Below are 22,699 nucleotides of genomic sequence, written 5' to 3'. Positions count from 1 at the left end.
TTTTGATGATTCATTTGCTGTGAGCTTCGCTTTGAGAACGGTTAGGATAGCTCTAACTTTCCTTCAATTACACATGTTCATCTCAATACTTTGTCTCTGATCAATATTAATTCTTATTGACATTACATTTTTCTACTTTCACCTCCGAAGTAAAAGTGCCCTGAATTCGTATTGCATTTTCTGACGTTGCAAACTTCTGTTCTTCTGATGAACATCTTCATTTCATCTCTCAGACATTGATGAATGTGCAAGAAATGCTTCATCCTGCCAACAAATCTGCAAAAACACCAATGGCAGCTTTAGCTGCAGCTGTGAATCTGGCTACACAATCAACAGCACCAATGCATTCCTTTGTGATGGTATGAATTAATTGTTTTGATTCATTTGCCGTGATGTCCACCTTTTATACTGACAGGATATGCTCCAAATTTCTCTGATTCACACTCTCTGCTCTCATCATTTTGTGGCTCATGATCATTAATTTCTTATTGGCATTCAAATTATGATACCTTCGCATCAGAAATAAAAATGCAGTCAATACCTGTTGCATTTTCTGACTTTGCAAACATTGCTGTTGTAATGAGAATGTTCAATCCTTTTCCCAGACATTGATGAATGTGCAACAAATGCATCATCCTGCCAACAAATCTGCAACAACACCATTGGCAGCTTTCGCTGCAGCTGCGAGTCTGGCTTCATAATCAACAGCACCAATGCACTCCTTTGTGATGGTAATAATTATTTGTGTTGATTGATTTGCTGTGAGCTCGCCTTTGCATACTGATAGGAGATTCTCTAACTTTCTTTTATTCACACTCTTTCCTCTCAGCATTTTGTTTCTCATCAATATTCATTTCTTATTCACATTGAATTGATCGTAAATTCAACGTAGGAATAAAATTGCCCTCAATTCGTATTGGGTTTTCTGACGTTGCAAACATTGCTGTTGTAATGAGAACGTTCAATTCTTCTTCCAGACATCGACGAATGTGCAACAAATACATCATTCTGCCAACAAATCTGCAACAACACCATTGGCAGCTACAGCTGCAGCTGCGATTCTGGCTACACAATCAACAGTATCAATGCATTCCTTTGCAATGGTATGATTTTTTTTTGATGATTCATTTGCTGTGAGCTTCGCTTCGAGAACGGTTAGGATAGCTCTAACTTTCCTTCAATTACACATGTTCCTCTCAATACTTTGTCTCTGATCAATATTAATTCTTATTGACATTACATTTTTCTACTTTCACCTCCGAAGTAAAAGTGCCCTGAATTCGTATTGCATTTTCTGACGTTGCAAACTTCTGTTCTTCTGATGAACATCTTCATTTCATCTCTCAGACATTGATGAATGTGCAAGAAATGCTTCATCCTGCCAACAAATCTGCAAAAACACCAATGGCAGCTTTAGCTGCAGCTGCGAATCTGGCTACACAATCAACAGCACCAATGCATTCCTTTGTGATGGTATGAATTATTTGTTTTGATTCATTTGCCGTGAGCTCCACTTGTATACTGACAGGATATTCTCTAACTTTCTTGATTCACACTCTCTCCTCTTGCATTTTGTGGCTCATCATCATTAATTTCTTATTGACATTCAAATTATTAATTCGCATCAGAAATAAAAATGCAGTCAATACGTGTTGCATTTTCTGACTTTGCAAACATTGCTGTTGTAATGAGAATGTTCAATCCTTTTCCCAGACATTGATGAATGTGCAACAAATGCATCATCCTGCCAACAAATCTGCAACAACACCATTGGCAGCTATAGCTGCAGCTGCGAGTCTGGCTACACAATCAACAGCACCAATGCACTCCTTTGTGATGGTAATAATTATTTGTGTTGATTGATTTGCTGTGAGCTCACCTTTGCATACTGATAGGACATTCTCTAACTTTCTTTTATTCACACTCTCTCCTCTCAGCATTTTGTTTCTCATCAATATTCATTTCTTATTCACATTGAATTGATCGTAAATTCAACGTAGGAATAAAATTGCCCTCAATTCGTATTGGGTTTTCTGACTTTGCAAACATTGCTGTTGTAATGAGAACGTTCAATTCTTCTTCCAGACATCGATGAATGTGCAACAAATACATCATTCTGCCAACAAATCTGCAACAACACCATTGGCAGCTACAGCTGCAGCTGCGATTCTGGCTACACAATCAACAGTATCAATGCATTCCTTTGCAATGGTATGATTTTTTTTGATGATTCATTTGCTGTGAGCTTCGCTTCGAGAACGGTTAGGATAGCTCTAACTTTCCTTCAATTACACATGTTCCTCTCAATACTTTGTCTCTGATCAATATTAATTCTTATTGACATTACATTTTTCTACTTTCACCTCCGAAGTAAAAGTGCCCTGAATTCGTATTGCATTTTCTGACGTTGCAAACTTCTGTTCTTCTGATGAACATCTTCATTTCATCTCTCAGACATTGATGAATGTGCAAGAAATGCTTCATCCTGCCAACAAATCTGCAAAAACACCAATGGCAGCTTTAGCTGCAGCTGCGAATCTGGCTACACAATCAACAGCACCAATGCATTCCTTTGTGATGGTATGAATTAATTGTTTTGATTCATTTGCCGTGATCTCCACCTTGTATACTGACAGGATATGCTCTAAATTTCTCTGATTCACACTCTCTCCTCTCGTCATTTTGTGGCTCATGATCATTAATTTCTTATTGGCATTCAAATTATGATACCTTCGCATCAGAAATAAAAATGCAGTCAATACCTGTTGCATTTTCTGACTTTGCAAACATTGCTGTTGTAATGAGAATGTTCAATCCTTTTCCCAGACATTGATGAATGTGCAACAAATGCATCATCCTGCCAACAAATCTGCAACAACACCATTGGCAGCTTTCGCTGCAGCTGCGAGTCTGGCTTCATAATCAACAGCACCAATGCACTCCTTTGTGATGGTAATAATTATTTGTGTTGATTGATTTGCTGTGAGCTCGCCTTTGCATACTGATAGGACATTCTCTAACTTTCTTTTATTCACACTCTTCCTCTCAGCATTTTGTTTCTCATCAATATTCATTTCTTATTCACATTGAATTGATCGTAAATTCAACGTAGGAATAAAATTGCCCTCAATTCGTATTGGGTTTTCTGACTTTGCAAACATTGCTGTTGTAATGAGAACGTTCAATTCTTCTTCCAGACATCGACGAATGTGCAACAAATACATCATTCTGCCAACAAATCTGCAACAACACCATTGGCAGCTACAGCTGCAGCTGCGATTCTGGCTACACAATCAACAGTATCAATGCATTCCTTTGCAATGGTATGATTTTTTTTGATGATTCATTTGCTGTGAGCTTCGCTTCGAGAACGGTTAGGATAGCTCTAACTTTCCTTCAATTACACATGTTCCTCTCAATACTTTGTCTCTGATCAATATTAATTCTTATTGACATTACATTTTTCTACTTTCACCTCCGAAGTAAAAGTGCCCTGAATTCGTATTGCATTTTCTGACGTTGCAAACTTCTGTTCTTCTGATGAACATCTTCATTTCATCTCTCAGACATTGATGAATGTGCAAGAAATGCTTCATCCTGCCAACAAATCTGCAAAAACACCAATGGCAGCTTTAGCTGCAGCTGCGAATCAGGCTACACAATCAACAGCACCAATGCATTCCTTTGTGATGGTATGAATTAATTGTTTTGATTCATTTGCCGTGATCTCCACCTTGTATACTGACAGGATATGCTCTAAATTTCTCTGATTCACACTCTCTCCTCTTGTCATTTTGTGGCTCATCATCATTAATTTCTTATTGGCATTCAAATTATTATACCTTCGCATCAGAAATAAAAATGCAGTCAATACGTGTTGCATTTTCTGACTTTGCAAACATTGCTGTTGTAATGAGAATGTTCAATCCTTTTCCCAGACATTGATGAATGTGCAACAAATGCATCATCCTGCCAACAAATCTGCAACAACACCATTGGCAGCTATAGCTGCAGCTGCGAATCTGGCTACACAATCAACAGCACCAATGCACTCCTTTGTGATGGTAATAATTATTTGTGTTGATTGATTTGCTGTGAGCTCACCTTTGCATACTGATAGGACATTCTCTAACTTTCTTTTATTCACACTCTCTCCTCTCAGCATTTTGTTTCTCATCAATATTCATTTCTTATTCACATTGAATTGATCGTAAATTCAACGTAGGAATAAAATTGCCCTCAATTCGTATTGGGTTTTCTGACTTTGCAAACATTGCTGTTGTAATGAGAACGTTCAATTCTTCTTCCAGACATCGACGAATGTGCAACAAATACATCATTCTGCCAACAAATCTGCAACAACACCATTGGCAGCTACAGCTGCAGCTGCGATTCTGGCTACACAATCAACAGTATCAATGCATTCCTTTGCAATGGTATGATTTTTTTTGATGATTCATTTGCTGTGAGCTTCGCTTCGAGAACGGTTAGGATAGCTCTAACTTTCCTTCAATTACACATGTTCCTCTCAATACTTTGTCTCTGATCAATATTAATTCTTATTGACATTACATTTTTCTACTTTCACCTCCGAAGTAAAAGTGCCCTGAATTCGTATTGCATTTTCTGACGTTGCAAACTTCTGTTCTTCTGATGAACATCTTCATTTCATCTCTCAGACATTGATGAATGTGCAAGAAATGCTTCATCCTGCCAACAAATCTGCAAAAACACCAATGGCAGCTTTAGCTGCAGCTGCGAATCAGGCTACACAATCAACAGCACCAATGCATTCCTTTGTGATGGTATGAATTAATTGTTTTGATTCATTTGCCGTGATCTCCACCTTGTATACTGACAGGATATGCTCTAAATTTCTCTGATTCACACTCTCTCCTCTTGTCATTTTGTGGCTCATCATCATTAATTTCTTATTGGCATTCAAATTATTATACCTTCGCATCAGAAATAAAAATGCAGTCAATACGTGTTGCATTTTCTGACTTTGCAAACATTGCTGTTGTAATGAGAATGTTCAATCCTTTTCCCAGACATTGATGAATGTGCAACAAATGCATCATCCTGCCAACAAATCTGCAACAACACCATTGGCAGCTATAGCTGCAGCTGCGAATCTGGCTACACAATCAACAGCACCAATGCACTCCTTTGTGATGGTAATAATTATTTGTGTTGATTGATTTGCTGTGAGCTCGCCTTTGCATACTGATAGGACATTCTCTAACTTTCTTTTATTCACACTCTCTCCTCTCAGCATTTTGTTTCTCATCAATATTCATTTCTTATTCACATTGAATTGATCGTAAATTCAACGTAGGAATAAAATTGCCCTCAATTCGTATTGGGTTTTCTGACTTTGCAAACATTGCTGTTGTAATGAGAACGTTCAATTCTTCTTCCAGACATCGACGAATGTGCAACAAATACATCATTCTGCCAACAAATCTGCAACAACACCATTGGCAGCTACAGCTGCAGCTGCGATTCTGGCTACACAATCAACAGTATCAATGCATTCCTTTGCAATGGTATGATTTTTTTGATGATTCATTTGCTGTGAGCTTCGCTTCGAGAACGGTTAGGATAGCTCTAACTTTCCTTCAATTACACATGTTCCTCTCAATACTTTGTCTCTGATCAATATTAATTCTTATTGACATTACATTTTTCTACTTTCACCTCCGAAGTAAAAGTGCCCTGAATTCGTATTGCATTTTCTGACGTTGCAAACTTCTGTTCTTCTGATGAACATCTTCATTTCATCTCTCAGACATTGATGAATGTGCAAGAAATGCTTCATCCTGCCAACAAATCTGCAAAAACACCAATGGCAGCTTTAGCTGCAGCTGCGAATCTGGCTACACAATCAACAGCACCAATGCATTCCTTTGTGATGGTATGAATTAATTGTTTTGATTCATTTGCTGTGATCTCCACCTTGTATACTGACAGGATATGCTCTAAATTTCTCTGATTCACACTCTCTCCTCTTATCATTTTGTGGCTCATCATCATTAATTTCTTATTGGCATTCAAATTATTGTAACTTCGCATCAGAAATAAAAATGCAGTCAATACGTGTTGCATTTTCTGACTTTGCAAACATTGCTGTTGTAATGAGAATGTTCAATCCTTTTCCCAGACATTGATGAATGTGCAACAAATGCATCATCCTGCCAACAAATCTGCAACAACACCATTGGCAGCTATAGCTGCAGCTGCGAGTCTGGCTACACAATCAACAGCACCAATGCACTCCTTTGTGATGGTAATAATTATTTGTGTTGATTGATTTGCTGTGAGCTCGCCTTTGCATACTGATAGGACATTCTCTAACTTTCTTTTATTCACACTCTCTCCTCTCAGCATTTTGTTTCTCATCAATATTCATTTCTTATTCACATTGAATTGATCGTAAATTCAACGTAGGAATAAAATTGCCCTCAATTCGTATTGGGTTTTCTGACTTTGCAAACATTGCTGTTGTAATGAGAACGTTCAATTCTTCTTCCAGACATCGACGAATGTGCAACAAATACATCATTCTGCCAACAAATCTGCAACAACACCATTGGCAGCTACAGCTGCAGCTGCGATTCTGGCTACACAATCAACAGTATCAATGCATTCCTTTGCAATGGTATGATTTTTTTTGATGATTCATTTGCTGTGAGCTTCGCTTCGAGAACGGTTAGGATAGCTCTAACTTTCCTTCAATTACACATGTTCCTCTCAATACTTTGTCTCTGATCAATATTAATTCTTATTGACATTACATTTTTCTACTTTCACCTCCGAAGTAAAAGTGCCCTGAATTCGTATTGCATTTTCTGACGTTGCAAACTTCTGTTCTTCTGATGAACATCTTCATTTCATCTCTCAGACATTGATGAATGTGCAAGAAATGCTTCATCCTGCCAACAAATCTGCAAAAACACCAATGGCAGCTTTAGCTGCAGCTGCGAATCTGGCTACACAATCAACAGCACCAATGCATTCCTTTGTGATGGTATGAATTAATTGTTTTGATTCATTTGCCGTGATCTCCACCTTGTATACTGACAGGATATGCTCTAAATTTCTCTGATTCACACTCTCTCCTCTGTCATTTTGTGGCTCATCATCATTAATTTCTTATTGGCATTCAAATTATTATACCTTCGCATCAGAAATAAAAATGCAGTCAATACGTGTTGCATTTTCTGACTTTGCAAACATTGCTGTTGTAATGAGAATGTTCAATCCTTTTCCCAGACATTGATGAATGTGCAACAAATGCATCATCCTGCCAACAAATCTGCAACAACACCATTGGCAGCTATAGCTGCAGCTGCGAATCTGGCTACACAATCAACAGCACCAATGCACTCCTTTGTGATGGTAATAATTATTTGTGTTGATTGATTTGCTGTGAGCTCACCTTTGCATACTGATAGGACATTCTCTAACTTTCTTTTATTCACACTCTCTCCTCTCAGCATTTTGTTTCTCATCAATATTCATTTCTTATTCACATTGAATTGATCGTAAATTCAACGTAGGAATAAAATTGCCCTCAATTCGTATTGGGTTTTCTGACTTTGCAAACATTGCTGTTGTAATGAGAACGTTCAATTCTTCTTCCAGACATCGACGAATGTGCAACAAATACATCATTCTGCCAACAAATCTGCAACAACACCATTGGCAGCTACAGCTGCAGCTGCGATTCTGGCTACACAATCAACAGTATCAATGCATTCCTTTGCAATGGTATGATTTTTTTTGATGATTCATTTGCTGTGAGCTTCGCTTCGAGAACGGTTAGGATAGCTCTAACTTTCCTTCAATTACACATGTTCCTCTCAATACTTTGTCTCTGATCAATATTAATTCTTATTGACATTACATTTTTCTACTTTCACCTCCGAAGTAAAAGTGCCCTGAATTCGTATTGCATTTTCTGACGTTGCAAACTTCTGTTCTTCTGATGAACATCTTCATTTCATCTCTCAGACATTGATGAATGTGCAAGAAATGCTTCATCCTGCCAACAAATCTGCAAAAACACCAATGGCAGCTTTAGCTGCAGCTGCGAATCAGGCTACACAATCAACAGCACCAATGCATTCCTTTGTGATGGTATGAATTAATTGTTTTGATTCATTTGCCGTGATCTCCACCTTGTATACTGACAGGATATGCTCTAAATTTCTCTGATTCACACTCTCTCCTCTTGTCATTTTGTGGCTCATCATCATTAATTTCTTATTGGCATTCAAATTATTATACCTTCGCATCAGAAATAAAAATGCAGTCAATACGTGTTGCATTTTCTGACTTTGCAAACATTGCTGTTGTAATGAGAATGTTCAATCCTTTTCCCAGACATTGATGAATGTGCAACAAATGCATCATCCTGCCAACAAATCTGCAACAACACCATTGGCAGCTATAGCTGCAGCTGCGAATCTGGCTACACAATCAACAGCACCAATGCACTCCTTTGTGATGGTAATAATTATTTGTGTTGATTGATTTGCTGTGAGCTCACCTTTGCATACTGATAGGACATTCTCTAACTTTCTTTTATTCACACTCTCTCCTCTCAGCATTTTGTTTCTCATCAATATTCATTTCTTATTCACATTGAATTGATCGTAAATTCAACGTAGGAATAAAATTGCCCTCAATTCGTATTGGGTTTTCTGACTTTGCAAACATTGCTGTTGTAATGAGAACGTTCAATTCTTCTTCCAGACATCGACGAATGTGCAACAAATACATCATTCTGCCAACAAATCTGCAACAACACCATTGGCAGCTACAGCTGCAGCTGCGATTCTGGCTACACAATCAACAGTATCAATGCATTCCTTTGCAATGGTATGATTTTTTTTTGATGATTCATTTGCTGTGAGCTTCGCTTCGAGAACGGTTAGGATAGCTCTAACTTTCCTTCAATTACACATGTTCCTCTCAATACTTTGTCTCTGATCAATATTAATTCTTATTGACATTACATTTTTCTACTTTCACCTCCGAAGTAAAAGTGCCCTGAATTCGTATTGCATTTTCTGACGTTGCAAACTTCTGTTCTTCTGATGAACATCTTCATTTCATCTCTCAGACATTGATGAATGTGCAAGAAATGCTTCATCCTGCCAACAAATCTGCAAAAACACCAATGGCAGCTTTAGCTGCAGCTGTGAATCTGGCTTCATAATCAACAGCACCAATGCACTCCTTTGTGATGGTAATAATTATTTGTGTTGATTGATTTGCTGTGAGCTCGCCTTTGCATACTGACAGGACATTCTCTAACTTTCTTTATTCACACGGTCTCCTCTCAGCATTTTGTGTCTCATCAATATTCATTTCTTATTCACATTCAAATTATCGTAAATTCAACGTAGGAATAAAATTGCCCTCAATTGGTGTTGGGTTTTCTGACTTTGCAAACATTGCTGTTGTAATGTTGTAATGAGAACGTTCAATTCTTTTCCCAGACATCGATGAATGTGCAACAAATACATCATCCTGCCAACAAATCTGCAACAACACCATTGGCAGCTATAGCTGCAGCTGCGAGTCTGGATACACAATCAACATTATCAATGCATTCCTTTGCAATGGTATGATTTTTTTGATGATTCATTTGCTGTGAGTTTCCCTTTGAGAACGGTTAGGATAGCTCTAACTTTCCTTCAATTACACATGTTCCTCTCAATATTTTGTCTCTGATCAATATTAATTCTTATTGAAATTAAATTTTTCTACTTTCACCTCCGAAGTAAAAATGCCCTGAATTCGTATTGCATTTTCTGACGTTGCAAACTTCTGTTCTTGTGATGAACATCTTCATTTCATTTCTCAGACATTGATGAATGTGCAACAAATGCTTCATCCTGCCAACAAATCTGCAAAAACACCAATGGCAGCTTTAGCTGCAGCTGCGAATCTGGCTACACGATCAACAGCACCAATGCATTCCTTTGTGATGGTATGAATTATTTGTTTTGATTCATTTGCTGTAAGCTCACACTTGTATACTAATAGGACATTCTCTAACTTTAATTTGTTGATACTCTCTCCTCTCAACATTTTGTGTCTCATCAACTTTAATTTCCTATTGACATTCAAATTATTGTAAATTTAGATCAGAAATAAAAATACAGTCAATACGTGTTGCATTTTCTAACTTTGCAAACATTGCTGTTGTAATGAGAATGTTCAATCCTTTTCCCAGACATTGATGAATGTGCAACAAATGCATCATCCTGCCAACAAATCTGCAACAACACCATTGGCAGCTATAGCTGCAGCTGCGAGTCTGGCTTCATAATCAACAGCACCAATGCACTCCTTTGTGATGGTAATAATTATTTGTGTTGATTGATTTGCTGTGAGCTCGCCTTTGCATACTGATAGGACATTCTCTAACTTTCTTTTATTCACACTCTCTCCTCTCAGCATTTTGTTTCTCATCAATATTCATTTCTTATTCACATTGAAATTATCGTAAATTCAACGTAGGAATAAAATTGCCCTCAATTGGTGTTGGGTTTTCTGATATTGCAAACATTGCTGTTGTAATGAGAACGTTCAATTCTTTTCCCAGACATCGATGAATGTGCAACAAACACATCATTCTGCCAACAAATCTGCAACAACACCATTGGCAGCTACAGCTGCAGCTGCGATTCTGGCTACACAATCAACAGTATCAATGCATTCCTTTGCAATGGTATGATTTTTTTTGATGATTCATTTGCTGTGAGCTTCGCTTTGAGAACGGTTAGGATAGCTCTAACTTTCCTTCAATTACACATGTTCATCTCAATACTTTGTCTCTGATCAATATTAATTCTTATTGACATTACATTTTTCTACTTTCACCTCCGAAGTAAAAGTGCCCTGAATTCGTATTGCATTTTCTGACGTAGCAAACTTCTGTTCTTCTGATGAACATCTTCATTTCATCTCTCAGACATTGATGAATGTGCAAGAAATGCTTCATCCTGCCAACAAATCTGCAAAAACACCAATGGCAGCTTTAGCTGCAGCTGTGAATCTGGCTACACAATCAACAGCACCAATGCATTCCTTTGTGATGGTATGAATTAATTGTTTTGATTCATTTGCCGTGATGTCCACCTTTTATACTGACAGGATATGCTCCAAATTTCTCTGATTCACACTCTCTGCTCTCATCATTTTGTGGCTCATGATCATTAATTTCTTATTGGCATTCAAATTATGATACCTTCGCATCAGAAATAAAAATGCAGTCAATACCTGTTGCATTTTCTGACTTTGCAAACATTGCTGTTGTAATGAGAATGTTCAATCCTTTTCCCAGACATTGATGAATGTGCAACAAATGCATCATCCTGCCAACAAATCTGCAACAACACCATTGGCAGCTTTCGCTGCAGCTGCGAGTCTGGCTTCATAATCAACAGCACCAATGCACTCCTTTGTGATGGTAATAATTATTTGTGTTGATTGATTTGCTGTGAGCTCGCCTTTGCATACTGATAGGAGATTCTCTAACTTTCTTTTATTCACACTCTTCCTCTCAGCATTTTGTTTCTCATCAATATTCATTTCTTATTCACATTGAATTGATCGTAAATTCAACGTAGGAATAAAATTGCCCTCAATTCGTATTGGGTTTTCTGACGTTGCAAACATTGCTGTTGTAATGAGAACGTTCAATTCTTCTTCCAGACATCGACGAATGTGCAACAAATACATCATTCTGCCAACAAATCTGCAACAACACCATTGGCAGCTACAGCTGCAGCTGCGATTCTGGCTACACAATCAACAGTATCAATGCATTCCTTTGCAATGGTATGATTTTTTTTGATGATTCATTTGCTGTGAGCTTCGCTTCGAGAACGGTTAGGATAGCTCTAACTTTCCTTCAATTACACATGTTCCTCTCAATACTTTGTCTCTGATCAATATTAATTCTTATTGACATTACATTTTTCTACTTTCACCTCCGAAGTAAAAGTGCCCTGAATTCGTATTGCATTTTCTGACGTTGCAAACTTCTGTTCTTCTGATGAACATCTTCATTTCATCTCTCAGACATTGATGAATGTGCAAGAAATGCTTCATCCTGCCAACAAATCTGCAAAAACACCAATGGCAGCTTTAGCTGCAGCTGTGAATCTGGCTTCATAATCAACAGCACCAATGCACTCCTTTGTGATGGTAATAATTATTTGTGTTGATTGATTTGCTGTGAGCTCGCCTTTGCATACTGATAGGACATTCTCTAACTTTCTTTTATTCACACTCCTCCTCTCAGCATTTTGTGTCTCATCAATATTCATTTCTTATTCACATTCAAATTATCGTAAATTCAACGTAGGAATAAAATTGCCCTCAATTCGTGTTGGGATTTTCTGACTTTGCAAACATTGCTGTTGCAATGAGAATGTTCAATTCTTTTCCCAGACATCGATGAATGTGCAACAAATACATCTTCCTGCCAACAAATCTGCAACAACACCATTGGCAGCTATAGCTGCAGCTGCGAGTCTGGATACACAATCAACAGTACCAATGCATTCCTTTGCGACGGTATGATTTATTTTGTTGATTCATTTGCTGTGAGTTTCCCTTTGAGAGCGGTTAGGATTGCACTAACATTCCTTCAATTACACATGTTCTGTCAATACTTTGTCTCTGATCAATATTAATTCTTATTGACATTAAATTTTTCTACTTTCACCTCCGAAGTAAAAATGCCCTGAATTCGTGTTGCATTTTCTGACGTTGCAAACTTCTGTTCTTCTGATGAACATCTTCATTTCATTTCTCAGACATTGATGAATGTGCAACAAATGCTTCATCCTGCCAACAAATCTGCAAAAACACCAATGGCAGCTTTAGCTGCAGCTGCGAATCTGGCTACACAATCAACAGCACCAATGCATTCCTTTGTGATGGTATGAATTATTTGTTTTGATTCATTTGCTGTAAGCTCACACTTGTATACTAATAGGACATTCTCTAACTTTATTTTGTTCATACTCTCTCCTCTCATCATTTTGTGTCTCATCAACTTTAATTTCATATTGACATTCAAATTATTGTAAATTCACATTAGAAATAAAAATGCAGTCAATACGTGTTGCATTTTCTGACTTTGCAAACATTGCTGTTGTAATGAGAATGTTCAATCCTTTTCCCAGACATTGATGAATGTGCAACAAATGCATCATCCTGCCAACAAATCTGCAACAACAACATTGGCAGCTATAGCTGCAGCTGCGATTGTGGCTTCATAATCAACAGCACCAATGCACTCCTTTGTGATGGTAATAATTATTTGTGTTGATTGATTTGCTGTGAGCTCGCCTTTGCATACTGATAGGACATTCTCTAACTTTCTTTTATTCACACTCTCTCCTCTCAGCATTTTGTTTCTCATCAATATTCATTTCTTATTCACATTGAATTTATCGTAAATTCAACGTAGGAATAAAATTGCCCTCAATTCGTGTTGGGTTTTCTGACTTTGCAAACATTGCTGTTGTAATGAGAATGTTCAATTCTTTTCCCAGACATCGATGAATGTGCAACAAATACATCATTCTGCCAACAAATCTGCAACAACACCATTGGCAGCTACAGCTGCAGCTGCGATTCTGGCTACACAATCAACAGTATCAATGCATTCCTTTGCAATGGTATGATTTTTTTGATGATTCATTTGCTGTGAGCTTCGCTTTGAGAACGGTTAGGATAGCTCTAACTTTCCTTCAATTACACATGTTCATCTCAATACTTTGTCTCTGATCAATATTAATTCTTATTGACATTACATTTTTCTACTTTCACCTCCGAAGTAAAAGTGCCCTGAATTCGTATTGCATTTTCTGACGTAGCAAACTTCTGTTCTTCTGATGAACATCTTCATTTCATCTCTCAGACATTGATGAATGTGCAAGAAATGCTTCATCCTGCCAACAAATCTGCAAAAACACCAATGGCAGCTTTAGCTGCAGCTGTGAATCTGGCTACACAATCAACAGCACCAATGCATTCCTTTGTGATGGTATGAATTAATTGTTTTGATTCATTTGCCGTGATGTCCACCTTTTATACTGACAGGATATGCTCCAAATTTCTCTGATTCACACTCTCTGCTCTCATCATTTTGTGGCTCATGATCATTAATTTCTTATTGGCATTCAAATTATGATACCTTCGCATCAGAAATAAAAATGCAGTCAATACCTGTTGCATTTTCTGACTTTGCAAACATTGCTGTTGTAATGAGAATGTTCAATCCTTTTCCCAGACATTGATGAATGTGCAACAAATGCATCATCCTGCCAACAAATCTGCAACAACACCATTGGCAGCTTTCGCTGCAGCTGCGAGTCTGGCTTCATAATCAACATTATCAATGCATTCCTTTGCAATGGTATGATTTTTTTGATGATTCATTTGCTGTGAGTTTCCCTTTGAGAACGGTTAGGATAGCTCTAACTTTCCTTCAATTACACATGTTCCTCTCAATATTTTGTCTCTGATCAATATTAATTCTTATTGACATTACATTTTTCTACTTTCACCTCCGAAGTAAAAGTGCCCTGAATTCGTATTGCATTTTCTGACGTTGCAAACTTCTGTTCTTCTGATGAACATCTTCATTTCATCTCTCAGACATTGATGAATGTGCAACAAATGCTTCATCCTGCCAACAAATCTGCAAAAACACCAATGGCAGCTTTAGCTGCAGCTGCGAATCAGGCTACACAATCAACAGCACCAATGCATTCCTTTGTGATGGTATGAATTAATTGTTTTGATTCATTTGCCGTGATCTCCACCTTGTATACTGACAGGATATGCTCTAAATTTCTCTGATTCACACTCTCTCCTCTTGTCATTTTGTGGCTCATCATCATTAATTTCTTATTGGCATTCAAATTATTATACCTTCGCATCAGAAATAAAAATGCAGTCAATACGTGTTGCATTTTCTGACTTTGCAAACATTGCTGTTGTAATGAGAATGTTCAATCCTTTTCCCAGACATTGATGAATGTGCAACAAATGCATCATCCTGCCAACAAATCTGCAACAACACCATTGGCAGCTATAGCTGCAGCTGCGAATCTGGCTACACAATCAACAGCACCAATGCACTCCTTTGTGATGGTAATAATTATTTGTGTTGATTGATTTGCTGTGAGCTCACCTTTGCATACTGATAGGACATTCTCTAACTTTCTTTTATTCACACTCTCTCCTCTCAGCATTTTGTTTCTCATCAATATTCATTTCTTATTCACATTGAATTGATCGTAAATTCAACGTAGGAATAAAATTGCCCTCAATTCGTATTGGGTTTTCTGACTTTGCAAACATTGCTGTTGTAATGAGAACGTTCAATTCTTCTTCCAGACATCGACGAATGTGCAACAAATACATCATTCTGCCAACAAATCTGCAACAACACCATTGGCAGCTACAGCTGCAGCTGCGATTCTGGCTACACAATCAACAGTATCAATGCATTCCTTTGCAATGGTATGATTTTTTTTGATGATTCATTTGCTGTGAGCTTCGCTTCGAGAACGGTTAGGATAGCTCTAACTTTCCTTCAATTACACATGTTCCTCTCAATACTTTGTCTCTGATCAATATTAATTCTTATTGACATTACATTTTTCTACTTTCACCTCCGAAGTAAAAGTGCCCTGAATTCGTATTGCATTTTCTGACGTTGCAAACTTCTGTTCTTCTGATGAACATCTTCATTTCATCTCTCAGACATTGATGAATGTGCAAGAAATGCTTCATCCTGCCAACAAATCTGCAAAAACACCAATGGCAGCTTTAGCTGCAGCTGTGAATCTGGCTTCATAATCAACAGCACCAATGCACTCCTTTGTGATGGTAATAATTATTTGTGTTGATTGATTTGCTGTGAGCTCGCCTTTGCATACTGACAGGACATTCTCTAACTTTCTTTATTCACACGGTCTCCTCTCAGCATTTTGTGTCTCATCAATATTCATTTCTTATTCACATTCAAATTATCGTAAATTCAACGTAGGAATAAAATTGCCCTCAATTGTGTTGGGTTTTCTGACTTTGCAAACATTGCTGTTGTAATGTTGTAATGAGAACGTTCAATTCTTTTCCCAGACATCGATGAATGTGCAACAAATACATCATCCTGCCAACAAATCTGCAACAACACCATTGGCAGCTATAGCTGCAGCTGCGAGTCTGGATACACAATCAACATTATCAATGCATTCCTTTGCAATGGTATGATTTTTTTGATGATTCATTTGCTGTGAGTTTCCCTTTGAGAACGGTTAGGATAGCTCTAACTTTCCTTCAATTACACATGTTCCTCTCAATATTTTGTCTCTGATCAATATTAATTCTTATTGACATTAAATTTTTCTACTTTCACCTCCGAAGTAAAAATGCCCTGAATTCGTATTGCATTTTCTGACGTTGCAAACTTCTGTTCTTCTGATGAACATCTTCATTTCATTTCTCAGACATTGATGAATGTGCAACAAATGCTTCATCCTGCCAACAAATCTGCAAAAACACCAATGGCAGCTTTAGCTGCAGCTGCGAATCTGGCTACACAATCAACAGCACCAATGCATTCCTTTGTGATGGTATGAATTATTTGTTTTGATTCATTTGCTGTAAGCTCACACTTGTATACTAATAGGACATTCTCTAACTTTAATTTGTTGATACTCTCTCCTCTCATCATTTTGTGTCTCATCAACTTTAATTTCCTATTGACATTCAAATTATTGTAAATTTAGATCAGAAATAAAAATACAGTCAATACGTGTTGCATTTTCTAACTTTGCAAACATTGCTGTTGTAATGAGAATGTTCAATCCTTTTCCCAGACATTGATGAATGTGCAACAAATGCATCATCCTGCCAACAAATCTGCAACAACACCATTGGCAGCTATAGCTGCAGCTGCGAGTCTGGCTTCATAATCAACAGCACCAATGCACTCCTTTGTGATGGTAATAATTATTTGTGTTGATTGATTTGCTGTGAGCTCGCCTTTGCATACTGATAGGACATTCTCTAACTTTCTTTTATTCACACTCTCTCCTCTCAGCATTTTGTTTCTCATCAATATTCATTTCTTATTCACATTGAAATTATCGTAAATTCAACGTAGGAATAAAATTGCCCTCAATTCGTGTTGGGTTTTCTGACTTTGCAAACATTGCTGTTGTAATGAGAACGTTCAATTCTTTTCCCAGACATCGATGAATGTGCAACAAATACATCATTCTGCCAACAAATCTGCAACAACACCATTGGCAGCTACAGCTGCAGCTGCGATTCTGGCTACACAATCAACAGTATCAATGCATTCCTTTGCAATGGTATGATTTTTTTGATGATTCATTTGCTGTGAGCTTCGCTTTGAGAACGGTTAGGATAGCTCTAACTTTCCTTCAATTACACATGTTCATCTCAATACTTTGTCTCTGATCAATATTAATTCTTATTGACATTACATTTTTCTACTTTCACCTCCGAAGTAAAAGTGCCCTGAATTCGTATTGCATTTTCTGACGTTGCAAACTTCTGTTCTTCTGATGAACATCTTCATTTCATCTCTCAGACATTGATGAATGTGCAAGAAATGCTTCATCCTGCCAACAAATCTGCAAAAACACCAATGGCAGCTTTAGCTGCAGCTGTGAATCTGGCTACACAATCAACAGCACCAATGCATTCCTTTGTGATGGTATGAATTAATTGTTTTGATTCATTTGCCGTGATCTCCACCTTGTATACTGACAGGATATGCTCCAAATTTCTCTGATTCACACTCTCTCCTCTCATTTTGTGGCTCATCATCATTAATTTCTTATTGGCATTCAAATTATGATACCTTCGCATCAGAAATAAAAATGCAGTCAATACCTGTTGCATTTTCTGACTTTGCAAACATTGCTGTTGTAATGAGAATGTTCAATCCTTTTCCCAGACATTGATGAATGTGCAACAAATGCATCATCCTGCCAACAAATCTGCAACAACACCATTGGCAGCTTTAGCTGCAGCTGCGAGTCTGGCTTCATAATCAACAGCACCAATGCACTCCTTTGTGATGGTAATAATTATTTGTGTTGATTGATTTGCTGTGAGCTCGCCTTTGCATACTGATAGGAGATTCTCTAACTTTCTTTTATTCACACTCTTCCTCTCAGCATTTTGTTTCTCATCAATATTCATTTCTTATTCACATTGAAATTATCGTAAATTCAACGTAGGAATAAAATTGCCCTCAATTCGTATTGGGTTTTCTGACTTTGCAAACATTGCTGTTGTAATGAGAACGTTCAATTCTTTTCCCAGACGTCGATGAATGTGCAACAAATACATCATTCTGCCAACAAATCTGCAACAACACCATTGGCAGCTACAGCTGCAGCTGCGATTCTGGCTACACAATCAACAGTATCAATGCATTCCTTTGCAATGGTATGATTTTTTTTGATGATTCATTTGCTGTGAGCTTCGCTTCGAGAACGGTTAGGATAGCTCTAACTTTCCTTCAATTACACATGTTCCTCTCAATACTTTGTCTCTGATCAATATTAATTCTTATTGACATTACATTTTTCTACTTTCACCTCCGAAGTAAAAGTGCCCTGAATTCGTATTGCATTTTCTGACGTTGCAAACTTCTGTTCTTCTGATGAACATCTTCATTTCATCTCTCAGACATTGATGAATGTGCAAGAAATGCTTCATCCTGCCAACAAATCTGCAAAAACACCAATGGCAGCTTTAGCTGCAGCTGCGAATCTGGCTACACAATCAACAGCACCAATGCATTCCTTTGTGATGGTATGAATTAATTGTTTTGATTCATTTGCCGTGAGCTCCACCTTGTATACTGACAGGACATGCTCTAAATTTTTCTGATTCACACTCTCTCCTCTCGTCATTTTGTGGCTCATCATCATTAATTTCTTATTGGCATTCAAATTATTATACCTTCGCATCAGAAATAAAAATGCAGTCAATACGTGTTGCATTTTCTGACTTTGCAAACATTGCTGTTGTAATGAGAATGTTCAATCCTTTTCCCAGACATTGATGAATGTGCAACAAATGCATCATCCTGCCAACAAATCTGCAACAACACCATTGGCAGCTATAGCTGCAGCTGCGAGTCTGGCTTCACAATCAACAGCACCAATGCACTCCTTTGTGATGGTAATAATTATTTGTGTTGATTGATTTGCTGTGAGCTCGCCTTTGCATACTGATAGGACATTCTCTAACTTTCTTTTATTCACACTCTCTCCTCTCAGCATTTTGTTTCTCATCAATATTCATTTCTTATTCACATTCAAATTATCGTAAATTCAACGTAGGAATAAAATTGCCCTCAATTCGTGTTGGGTTTTCTGACTTTGCAAACATTGCTGTTGTAATGAGAACGTTCAATTCTTTCCCAGACATCGATGAATGTGCAACAAATACATCATCCTGCCAACAAATCTGCAACAACACCATTGGCAGCTATAGCTGCAGCTGCGATTCTGGCTACACAATCAACAGTACCAATGCATTCCTTTGCGATGGTATGATTTTTTTTGTGATTCATTTGCTGTGAGCTTCCCTTCGAGAACGGTTAGGATTGCTCTAACTTTCCTTCAATTACACATGTTCTCTCAATACTTTGTCTCTGATCAATATTAATTCTTATTGACATTAAATTTTTCTACTTTCACCTCCGAAGTAAAAATGCCCTGAATTCGTATTGCATTTTCTGACGTTGCAAACTTCTGTTCTTCTGATGAACATCTTCATTTCATTCTCAGACATTGATGAATGTGCAAGAAATGCTTCATCCTGCCAACAAATCTGCAAAAACACCAATGGCAGCTTTTAGCTGCAGCTGCGAATCTGGCTACATAATCAACAGCACCAATGCACTCCTTTGTGATGGTAATAATTATTTGTGTTGATTGATTTGCTGTGAGCTCGCCTTTGCATACTGATAGGACATTCTCTAACTTTCTTTTATTCACACTCTCTCCTCTCAGCATTTTGTTTCTCATGAATATTCATTTCTTATTCACATTCAAATTATCGTAAATTCAACGTAGGAATAAAATTGCCCTCAATTGGTGTTGGGTTTTCTGACTTTGCAAACATTGCTGTTGTAATGAGAACGTTCAATTCTTTTCCCAGACGTCGATGAATGTGCAACAAATACATCATCCTGCCAACAAATCTGCAACAACACCATTGGCAGCTACAGCTGCAGCTGCGAGTCTGGATACACAATCAACAGTATCAATGCATTCCTTTGCAATGGTATGATTTTTTTTGATGATTCATTTGCTGTGAGTTTCCCTTTGAGAACGGTTAGGATAGCTCTAACTTTCCTTCAGTTACACATGTTCTGTCAATACTTTGTCTCTGATCAATATTAATTCTTATTGACATTACATTTTTCTACTTTCACCTCCGAAGTAAAAGTGCCCTGAATTCGTATTGCATTTTCTGACGTTGCAAACTTCTGTTCTTCTGATGAACATCTTCATTTCATCTCTCAGACATTGATGAATGTGCAAGAAATGCTTCATCCTGCCAACAAATCTGCAAAAACACCAATGGCAGCTTTAGCTGCAGCTGCGAATCTGGCTACACAATCAACAGCACCAATGCATTCCTTTGTGATGGTATGAATTATTTGTTTTGATTCATTTGCTGTAAGCTCACACTTGTATACTAATAGGACATTCTCTAACTTTATTTTATTCATACTCTCTCCTCTCATCATTTTGTGTCTCATCAACTTTAATTTCCTATTGACATTCAAATTATTGTAAATTCACATCAGAAATAAAAATGCAGTCAATACGTGTTGCATTTTCTGACTTTGCAAACATTGCTGTTGTAATGAGAATGTTCAATCCTTTTCCCAGACATTGATGAATGTGCAACAAATGCATCATCCTGCCAACAAATCTGCAACAACACCATTGGCAGCTATAGCTGCAGCTGCGAGTCTGGCTTCATAATCAACAGCACCAATGCACTCCTTTGTGATGGTAATAATTATTTGTGTTGATTGATTTGCTGTGAGCTCGCCTTTGCATACTGATAGGACATTCTCTAACTTTCTTTTATTCACACGCTCTCCTCTCAGCATTTTGTGTCTCATCAATATTCATTTCTTATCCACATTCAAATTATTGTGAATTCAACGTAGGAATAAAATTGCCCTCAATTCGTGTTGGGTTTTCTGACTTTGCAAACATTGCTGTTGTAATGAGAATGTTCAATTCTTTCCCAGACATCGATGAATGTGCAACAAATACATCTTCCTGCCAACAAATCTGCAACAACACCATTGGCAGCTATAGCTGCAGCTGCGAGTCTGGATACACAATCAACAGTACCAATGCATTCCTTTGCGATGGTATGATTTTTTTTGTTGATTCATTTGCTGTGAGTTTCCCTTTGAGAGCGGTTAGGATTGCACTAACTTTCCTTCAGTTACACATGTTCTGTCAATACTTTGTCTCTGATCAATATTAATTCTTATTTACATTAAATTTTTCTACTTTCACCTCCGAAGTAAAATGCCCTGAATTCGTGTTGCATTTTCTGACGTTGCAAACTTCTGTTCTTCTGATGAACATCTTCATTTCATTTCTCAGACATTGATGAATGTGCAACAAATGCTTCATCCTGCCAACAAATCTGCAAAAACACCAATGGCAGCTTTAGCTGCAGCTGCGAATCTGGCTACACAATCAACAGCACCAATGCATTCCTTTGTGATGGTATGAATTATTTGTTTTGATTCATTTGCTGTAAGCTCACACTTGTATACTAATAGGACATTCTCTAACTTTATTTTATTCATACTCTCTCCTCTCATCATTTTGTGTCTCATCAATGTTAATTTCATATTGACATTCAAATTATTGTAAATTCACATTAGAAATAAAAATGCTGTCAATCCTTTTTTCATTTTCTGACTTTGCAAACATCGCTGTTGTAATGAGAATGTTCAATCCTTTTCCCAGACATTGATGAATGTGCAACAAATGCATCATCCTGCCAACAAATCTGCAACAACACCATTGGCAGCTATAGCTGCAGCTGCGAGTCTGGCTACACAATCAACAGCACCAATGCACTCCTTTGTGATGGTAATAATTATTTGTGTTGATTGATTTGCTGTGAGCTCGCCTTTGCATACTGATAGGACATTCTCTAACTTTCTTTTATTCACACTCTCTCCTCTCAGCATTTTGTTTCTCATCAATATTCATTTCTTATTCACATTGAATTGATCGTAAATTCAACGTAGGAATAAAATTGCCCTCAATTCGTATTGGGTTTTCTGACTTTGCAAACATTGCTGTTGTAATGAGAACGTTCAATTCTTCTTCCAGACATCGACGAATGTGCAACAAATACATCATTCTGCCAACAAATCTGCAACAACACCATTGGCAGCTACAGCTGCAGCTGCGATTCTGGCTACACAATCAACAGTATCAATGCATTCCTTTGCAATGGTATGATTTTTTTTGATGATTCATTTGCTGTGAGCTTCGCTTCGAGAACGGTTAGGATAGCTCTAACTTTCCTTCAATTACACATGTTCCTCTCA

At 37.5% G+C, this 22,699-nt stretch overlaps 1 protein-coding gene and 1 long non-coding RNA gene across 2 annotated transcripts; both read left to right on the top strand.

Moving 5' to 3' along the window:
• The first annotated feature begins 6,910 nt into the window (after positions 1-6,910).
• LOC121849901 lies at positions 6,911-9,226 on the top strand. Its single transcript, XM_042339237.1, has 7 exons — positions 6,911-7,030; positions 7,276-7,401; positions 7,648-7,773; positions 8,017-8,142; positions 8,389-8,514; positions 8,761-8,886; positions 9,131-9,226. Exons 1-7 carry the CDS (start codon positions 6,911-6,913, stop codon positions 9,224-9,226), a joined length of 846 nt encoding a protein of 281 aa, XP_042195171.1.
• A 3,287-nt stretch (positions 9,227-12,513) lies between these two features.
• LOC121849872 lies at positions 12,514-13,289 on the top strand. The gene is made up of 3 exons (XR_006085386.1): positions 12,514-12,600; positions 12,843-12,968; positions 13,215-13,289. It is a non-coding gene; the product is annotated as an uncharacterized LOC121849872 (long non-coding RNA).
• The last annotated feature ends 9,410 nt before the right edge of the window (positions 13,290-22,699 follow it).

The sequence above is a fragment of the Callorhinchus milii genome, unplaced genomic scaffold (genome assembly GCF_018977255.1).
Source record: "Callorhinchus milii isolate IMCB2004 unplaced genomic scaffold, IMCB_Cmil_1.0 Scaffold11, whole genome shotgun sequence".
Classification (NCBI taxonomy): domain Eukaryota; kingdom Metazoa; phylum Chordata; class Chondrichthyes; order Chimaeriformes; family Callorhinchidae; genus Callorhinchus; species Callorhinchus milii.
This window is presented reverse-complemented; position numbering and strand designations above follow the sequence as displayed.